The sequence below is a fragment of the Vigna radiata genome, chromosome 8 (assembly GCF_000741045.1).
Source record: "Vigna radiata var. radiata cultivar VC1973A chromosome 8, Vradiata_ver6, whole genome shotgun sequence".
Classification (NCBI taxonomy): domain Eukaryota; kingdom Viridiplantae; phylum Streptophyta; class Magnoliopsida; order Fabales; family Fabaceae; genus Vigna; species Vigna radiata.
The window spans coordinates 26,596,681-26,605,975 of NC_028358.1; the positions used below are offsets into that span (position 1 = coordinate 26,596,681).

Here is a 9,295-nt window from a genome sequence, read left to right on the forward strand (position 1 = left end):
AAACGGATCTCAACATCCGTTTTGTCTTAAACGGATGTTGACATCCGTCGACGGATGTCCATATTTATTTAATAAAGTTTCACAAACGAGGTTACGTACCTCACCTTGTAAGGTCTGAGCACCACCACCATACCATATACAAAATTAAACTTTGTTATTCCAAAGAAAATTCTTCAACCAATCTTTTTAAAACAATTTCTCACTCACCACATTTTCATAGAATTTCTAAAAAGAAAGAGTAAAAAAGAGTAAGAATGAATGCATAGGTTGTGTGCGGGTGAGGAACTGAAATCATAAAATTTTTACCCTAAATATAAACTTTTACTAAAGGATAAAATAGGAATAGAAAAATAAACCGAAGGGTATAAAGGGAATGGAAAGGTGTAGGAAGCAAATGGGGAGGTGCAGGGAGCAACACCCTTCAATTTTGGGTTAAGGCCCATATGGAAAAACCGTAATGGGGCCGAATGGAAGAAATCAGTGGCGCAAGCCCAGTTTGTTTGTAAAACTTGAAACGAGGGTTTAACATTTGTTGCATCTTTTTAGCACGCACGTTCTCACTTTGCAGTTCAACCCAGCTAGCATTCTCAATCGTTCTCCCGCTCATTCATTCCTCTGGTAATACCTCTTTTGCGCTCATTGTTTCATTCTCCTATTCTCATTTTTCTTTCAAAAATATGATATAATATTTAGGTGTCATTTTTTTTAAGCTTTTGCCGAAGTGGATGTGGATTGTGGAGTTTAAGAAAATCTCATGCTTTTTGGGTAGATGTTCCCAATGATCTTTGTTTTTTCCCCATCTATTTTTATCTGAATAGCTTCAGTCTTTTATGTGGTTCAATCATAAATCAACTGTTAACAGCAAGCAATAATTCACGCTGTTGTTTTTGTGTTGGTAATTCTTTGTTTTTTCAACTTGGTTGTTGCAAAACATGAAAAGGCCTTCGAAAAGTAGAGATAACTGTGATTAGTCGAGTTCTTTAAATCTTCAAGAAATTGAAATTGCATCCGGAGCTGTGTGTAGAAACTATAAATGCACTGAAAGATCCTCTAGTATAGCATAGTACTTGTTCATTTCTGAATTAATAAATCAAATTTGTTGTTTAGGTTCGTGGCCTCATGCTGGCCAAATAAAATTAAATTACTGAAACTTAATTATATATTCGGTAGTTAAGTTAATAAATATGTTTTCAGATATTATTAATGATTTTATTATAATAACACTAAATAATAAATGAATATTGTTGAATGGTGCTATCACGGATAGGCAGTGTTATTAGTGTAAAATGATTATTTTGAAAATTTGGAGGTTGCAAGAACTAAAAGCCTGTACCATTCATTACTGTAACAGGTCCTACTTTGGTGTGTAAATTTCCAACACTTGCAAGTTCTGCCATTCCTCTCATCTCATAGCAGAGTGGTGCTTCTGAGTGTGGCTGTGGCGCTGGTTGAAGTTGAAGGTATGTTCTGCAAAACCAAAACCTACACTCTTTTCTACCATAACAATGCAAGAACTATATCAAGCCTCAAAGTAGTGTGGCGCAAGGACCCAACACTGGACCGAGCTATAGAGTACGACAAGCGTTACAAGCAATGTGCCCGCGTCGTCAAAGAAGTCCTCAACGAACCAGGCCAAGTCATTCCTCTACGCTACCTCGAGAAGCGCCGCGAAAGGATGCGCCTCAAGGTCAAAGCCGAAACCTTTATCAACCAAAACCCCGGTTTGTTCGATGTCTACTACAGTCGCATCAAACCCAAAACTGAACCGGTTCGCTTCATACGCCCCTCCGACCGCCTTCACTGCTTTCTCCAGGAAGAGCAACGGATTTTCTCCGAGAACGAACCCTTCATTGTCTCCAAGTTGTGTAAACTGTTAATGATGTCCAAGAACAAGTTTATCAGTGCTGATAAGTTGCTTCACGTGAAGAGGGAGTTCGGGTTCCCTAACGATTTTTTGGTTGATTTGGTTCCTCGATATCCGCAATATTTTAGGTTAACTGGGTCTCCTGGAGAGGGGAAATCGTTTCTTGAATTGGTTGATTGGAACCCCGAGTTTGCAAAATCTGTTATTGAGAAAAGAGCCGAGGAGGAGAGTGAGCGATTGGGGATTAGGGTTAGGCCTAATTTCAATGTGGAGCTACCGCCAGGGTTTGTGTTGAAGAAGGAGATGAGAGAGTGGGTTAGGGATTGGCTGGAGCTTGATTATGTGTCCCCTTATCAGGATGTGTCCCATTTGGACCAGGCTTCCAGAGAGATGGAGAAGAGATCTGTTGGAGTGTTCCATGAACTGCTTTCCCTTTCCTTGCATAAGAGGATTCCGGTTCCGATCCTTGGAAAGTTTTGCGATGACTATAGGTTTTCCAATGCGTTTTCCACCACTTTTACCAGGCATTCGGGGATATTCTATCTGTCCTTGAAAGGTGGAATTGAGACGGCAGTGCTGAGAGAAGCATACCAAGGTGAGGAGTTGATTGACCGTGATCCGTTGCTTCAGATAAAAGATAAATTTGTTGAGTTGTTGGAGGAGGGATGGCGGCAAAGAAAGGAACAATTGATGTTGAAGCAAGAAAGGATTAAGGAAGATATGGAGCTATTGGCCACGAAAGTTGGTGAATGAAGGTGTAGACCAGGTGTGTTGATTGATATGAAAAACTTTAAATTTTTGTGAGGAAAAAGCTTGACCGTTACTGGCTAGAACAACCCTTCTCACTTGGTATGATTTTTAGTTAGTCTTAAGGTGCATGAATTGCTGCACAACTGAGTCATTCAAATTCTTCATTTGATGCATCAGAGCAAAGTGAAATTTTACCTCATAATGTCGATATGCCAGGGAGTGAGCTTGCTGTAAAAGTAACATACCCATTAGTTACCTAGATATAGCCTTTTCTCGTACCTCTTTTACTCCAGATGTAATTTTCATCTATAATTAAATCAGCTAAGAGATAATCAATCTCTTGAGCTCTTTTTATTACATTTTCAGTCTTAAGTGTTAATTCTCTATTTCCTCTAGTTATTTCACTGAGGAGCAATGTCACAAGTCTTCAGTAATTTGAATTTTTAGTGTCAGTTAGTAGTTTGAGGCACCGTCAGCTTGTTCAAGACATAGATACGGGGCCTTGTTCTGCCCCACATGCTATATATAATTAAAATATCAATAAAAAAAAATCTCTTCCTTTTTGAAGCTTTGCAGATTGTCTACCTTGATCATGGGTTTCAATTCTGTCTATAGAAGTTTGCAGGAGTTATTTCCGCAGGTATAGCTATTTACTATTTTCCCCCAAAGTGTGATTGCACATTAATACATTATTATTATTAATATTAACTATTGGTTGCTCTGTGATCTAGTTTTCGGACTATAGTTGATTTGTAAAGTTCATTTGCATTTCCAATATTACACTTATAAAATAAAAATAAAGATTATTGGACTCTGTAGTTGAGCATTAAGGTCATGAACATGTATAATTTAGATGAATAGATATTGTTTCTATTCAACTGTTAAGAAATTCCTCGTGGTAGTTGACATATGCTTGAGAATGAAATTACTGGTGCTGATAATTATATAAATCATCAAACATTCTGTAATCAGAGTATTTATAGAGATGTCTAATCTGGTAGCGTGTCAAACTTGTTATGCATACTGAGGCCTAACTGAAGTTTATAATTTTCTCTGTACAGGTTGATGCCAGGTTACTAAGAGCTGTGGCTATTGAACACCCAAAGGATGCCGATCTTGCTGCTGGAATTGTTCTTGCGGAAGTCATCCCGTTCATGTCCAAAAAATTACCTCTTGCAACTCCTCCACAGGACAATGCCCAGGGGGCTCCACTAAATGTTGAAGGTGGAGTTGCTTCTTTTGTAATTTCATTTCTATATCACTCTACCTTGTTTGCATTGGTCTGGTTTACTAATATATCTCTCGTGATATGTTTAAAATGTAGCTGAAAGTGAGGAGGAAGGAAGTAGTTTGACGCACCAAGACATAGATGTGGGGCCTTCTTCTGCCCCACATTCTATATATACCAAATCAGCTGATTATTCATCGGTACTTGATTTGAATGAAGCTCTGGACAATTCTACATTGTCAAATGTCAGTAATTCAAACGGTGTTACTGAAAAGTTTCTTGGAATGGATGATATGAAAAAGCTAGATGTTTTGCAGAAGGTTAAAGATAATTTCATTGAAGAGATCTCAAACAAGATTGCTATGGAGATATCAAATTGCTTTATTCAGGAAGGTAATGAAAATATTTATCAGAGACGACCTCATGTTGATGTTGAGTCTGAAAACTTGATTTCTTCTGGTATATGTCAAGAGACTGAACCTGAGCATAGCTACCATACCAAGGAGGCTACATCCACTAATAACAATGGAAATGGGACTGGAAACCGTTTAAATGAAGAATGGGTAGATTTTGTAGGTCCTTCAGCTGATGATTATAATGCACAGGTCACATACCGGAGGATTGTGAAACTAACTTTATTGAGGTAGAAAGTTATGAGGTCCAAGCTGTTTGTCTTGCTCAAGGGAATACACTAAATTCTAAAGATAATCTTCAATCAAAATTCAATGCTGGTTTTTCTAGTGATGTGGACAAATCTAGTGATGTTGAAGATGATATTGGTGGAAAGAATGAAATTAACCAATATAGTCAAGTTTGCATAATTGATCTGCTTGAGGGAATCATCGATGATGCCAAAAGTAACAAGGTATTAGTGGTCCTAGAATTCATATTTGGATGTTAAGAATACTAGCTTTATAACTATATATCATGTGGCAGAGGTTATGAAGATGACTTTGAAATAATTTCTGTTCTATTGAATGATTAAGCAATAGATTAGATATCATAGCAATGTATTAGCCTTTTTAATATAGAATGATATGCTTATAGTTTGGGGGTAACTTTAATACTTGTGACATCTGAACATTATTTATCTTTTATGCAGAAAACCTCGTTTTCATCAATGGAATCTCTTATCAACTTGATGAGGGATGTGCAACTTCAGGAGCAAGCTGCAGAGGAGGCCAGCATGGATGCTGCTACTGGAGGGTCTAATATTCTGGCCTGGGTAGAAGGATATAAAAAAGTGAACAAGCTAAAGAAGCAAATGACATGGTTGTTAAAATTCACAATTTTTTGCATTTATTGTTTGGTATGAGACGAGCAAAAAATATTTATTGTCAACTTGTTCTTGCAGCATGGGGGAGAATTGTATGGGAAAAAAGCAATTCTGGCAACTGAACTGAAGGAAATTCAATCACGCCTACTCAGCTTGTCTGATGAAAGGGATAAGTCTCTTGCAATACTCAATGAGGTTCTTTACACTTTAGTTTAGCTTGTTCATTAGAAATTTAATCATCATACCTTTGCTGGACGTATGTCTGCATTTCCAAATACCTTGAACACCTTCCTAACTATTTGTAATAGTCAGTCTTCTCTACTATAACAATGTCTAAGGAAGGCATGTAGTTTAAAATTTTTGTTCATGATTAAAAAATATTCGTTTGTGCAATTGGATTGCTTAACTTGATGATTAAGGAGTAAAATTGCTAGCATTTTATTTAGTTCATTTCCTTATTCTGGCTTCCAGATGCGCCAAGTTCTTGAAGCACGACTAGCTGCAGCTGAAGAATTGAGGAAATGAAAAGCTGGAAAAGGCGGAGTCTGCACAAAGGGCTCTTGCTGAACAGGAAAAATTGCTGGAGAAGGTACTACATGAATCAGAAAGACTAGAACAGGAGGCAGAAGAGAATTCGAAGGTTACTTGTGTTTCTCGTGTTTCTGAACCATTGAATTTATTCTACATGTAATATTTTGGGCAAAGCACCTCTAAGTGACTTTGTTTTTAAAGTGAACCAGGGTTTATCCGCCCATATCTTTGGTGGTTTAAGATCATAATTCACAAGTTAGATTAAGGAATGGTGCACCCTTATTTATTTTAGAGAAGTTTCTTCGTTGTTATTTTATGATTTTTTATTTCCACCTTTTAATCTCTGCAGTTACAGGAGTTCCTTATGGATCGAGGGCAGGTTGTTGATATGTTGCAGTAAGTTGTTTTTCTGTCTGAACATAGTTGTATTTTTCTGCTTGTTTACGGTATTTATATCTTTCAATCCAATTCTCTAAACTGTTAATTATTATTTCTTTTTGGAAATTACTGTAGGTTCCAGATTATTAGATTATGACCATTACGTTATATTTTTAAATGGTCATTGTCGTACTGGATGGCATTTTTGTTGACATTATTTCCCTGAAATTGTTGTTTCGATCTTTTACTAGGACTTGAATATTCTTTCCTTTCTTCCTTCAACATGCATATCAGTGTACTATGTTATCAATTGGCCTTTTGTAGTTGTAATATTTTTGTACTTTCTATTCTAATATGTTTCGTTTTCATTTAACTATGCAGAAGAGAAATTTCAGTTATTTGTCAGGATATTAGGCTCCTAAAAGAGATATTTGACGCAAATCTTAGTGAATCTTTCACCTCAAGTCAGACCAGTTGCAAGTTAGCTTCATCAGGTACGTGCCACAAAACGGTGGCATGTGATGTAGGTTCTGTGCATGGTGATTCATCTTGTTAAATATAGGAAAAAGAGCAATCTCAATGCTCTAAATAACTACCAAACATGCCACAATGCATAACGAAAAAGGGAGCAAATCTATAACTTTAAAAGGCGCTGAGAGTGCGTAGGAGTTCCAATGAAGGTGTCGTTGATGACATGGTGACCACATCAGAAGCATATATCAATGGTTCCTTTGAAGCTAAAACCAGGTCAGAAAACGAAGTAGCGGGCATTTGAAAATTTGGTTTGTACTCTGTTACCTTTTTACGTTCAATATCAATATCATATATTGGTACTATACCATGGGTGACTTCGAAAGATGAAGTTGCCCACACAACCTCGTCTTGGTTACGAGGATTCCACTTCACAGCAGAACTCCAATCCTCTTGTGGTGAATGCACTGAGAAGTGTGATAGATGTTTGCTTTCTATCTTTTCAGAATCAGAGACAAACAACAACTATAACCATGTTTGTCTACCAAGATCTTCTTACAGTGACAAATGTAGATTTATATGATGATGAAAATAAACATCTGTTACACTTCTCAGTGCATTCACCACAAGAGGATTGGAGTTTTGTTGCCGTGAAGTGGAATCCTCACAACCAAGACGAGGTTGTGTGGGTAACTTCATCTTTCGAAGTCACTCGTGGTATAGTACCAATATATGATATTGAACGCAAAAGGGTAACAATGTACAAACCAAATTTTCAAATGCTCACTACTTCGTTTTCTGACCTGGTTTTAGCTTCAAAGGAACCATTGATATATGCTTCTGATGCGGTCACCATGTCATCAACGACACCTTCATTGGAGCTCCTATGTGCTCTCAGCGCCTTTTAAAGTTATAGATTTGCTCCCTTTTTTGTTGTGCATTGTGGCATGTTTGGTAGTTATTTAGAGCATTGAGGTTGTTTATTTCCTAGTGGAAAAAGAGCAATCTGACTCTGATACCATGTTAAATATAGTGAAAATTATATATAGAATTAATATATGTGTTTAAATACATATAAGGTTCTCTATAATAGAAGAAATATAGGCTAAGTCCAAAATACAAATAAAAAATAGTAACAAACTAATTAAAGATAAATATAAAATAAAAATAATATATTAAACACATATGAAAGAAGTAAGACAAGTGAAAGCCTTCCAAAAGTGGACACCATGAGGAAAAATCAAAAGCTTAAGAGTTCGGTAAAAAACTGAGAATCACGTAAAAATGAAATGATCAAGATTCCTATATACTTTTAAGGGTTCGGTAGACTTAAACTTGCCTTTGATATATATATATATATATATATATATATATATATATATATATATATATATAAGCATGGAACTAAGAAAACGAAAAAAATAGAGGGAGTCAAAAAAGATAACATTTTTTTATTATCTTATTTTAGTTTTATCTAATTGGAATTTATTCGTATTCTATTCGCATATTTTTTTTAATTATAAATATTTTTATAAATATTTTTTTTTCGAATTAAATAAATTCAAATAAAGAACTTTTTTTAAATATTTATGGGAATAAAACAAAGAGTCTGATTAGATAATGACCGGGTTCATTGGATGTAGAAAAATAAAAAAAAAAAAAAGAAAACTAAAATATATATAATAATAAAAAAAAAGCAAATTTCTTTCTTTTTTTTAAGCTCCCTTTTTTTCTTGTTTATGTGGTATAACATAAACAAAATAATTACTTTTTCATCGGGATATGAATCAAAGGGGGATCCCTTAACTTACTCTGATAAATACAATTTTTATATCGGAAACAATTACAAGACATGCCTTTTCACAATTAAAATAAGTGGTAAATGCCAATATAAGCAACAATTGCAATGTTCAGCGATAACACTACATAAAATACCCTACTTCCAATACTTTTCGAATTCAATAATTCCCAACTTAAAATTGATAAAAATTGAGAATAATATTAGCATTTCAAGTTTTGCTAAATTTCCTTTTTCTTTCTCAGAAATAAACCCAAAGGAAACAGCTTCAACTCTTTTTACTAACATCAATATAAGGAGATTCAACATCAAACTCCTAATAATCTTGGATTGAAGGAACAAAAAATAAGCCAGAATATTATACTTAAAAATTAAGTAAGTTTAGAAAGAAATCTTGATTGAATAAATTGACCATTCCTTTAAGTTCTAGATCGAAGGAACCGGAAGTAGAATGTAATATTTCTGGCACGGTGAGCCTTTTAATAATTCAAACCCAAATATGTGAGCATCCATCATTGTCAAAAAAATTCTATTAATTTCATTCTTTGAATATGGTGTGATTGATAGAGGAGAAATAAAATAAGAAATTAATTAAATTAGTATGAATGAAATTTAATTAAAATAGAAGAAAAAATTGTACAAATTGGATCTGTTAATTGGTTATCAAATTTAATGAACTGGTCTCTTAATTACACGAACATGAAAGTCTACAGGTATATATAGTTAAAATTCAATGACAAACATATAATTCAACCACTATCAATTTGGATATTTTAATAACAAAATACGTACATCTAATCATATATAATTTAATGTGCATATTAGTTGAGGAGTAATGTACATAAACAAAGTTAAAATGGCAAACATGAGTCCTCTCATAGTTCTTAGACTTGAAGAGTATAGGAAAAACATTTAATTCAACTTCATTGGCCACTGCCACCACTGCACAAGCCTAACAAGTTGATGAGTGTTGCGTATAACAAACCAAGAGACAAGTGA

General features: G+C 35.0%; 1 protein-coding gene and 1 pseudogene across 1 annotated transcript; both read left to right on the top strand.

Moving 5' to 3' along the window:
* The first annotated feature begins 510 nt into the window (after positions 1-510).
* LOC106770796 (protein ROOT PRIMORDIUM DEFECTIVE 1) lies at positions 511-3,162 on the top strand. Its single transcript, XM_014656602.2, has 2 exons — positions 511-618; positions 1,352-3,162. Exon 2 carries the CDS (start codon positions 1,463-1,465, stop codon positions 2,615-2,617), a length of 1,155 nt encoding a protein of 384 aa, XP_014512088.1. The 5' UTR covers positions 511-618; positions 1,352-1,462; the 3' UTR covers positions 2,618-3,162.
* Positions 2,508-7,431, top strand: LOC106770797 (annotated as a pseudogene).
* The last annotated feature ends 1,864 nt before the right edge of the window (positions 7,432-9,295 follow it).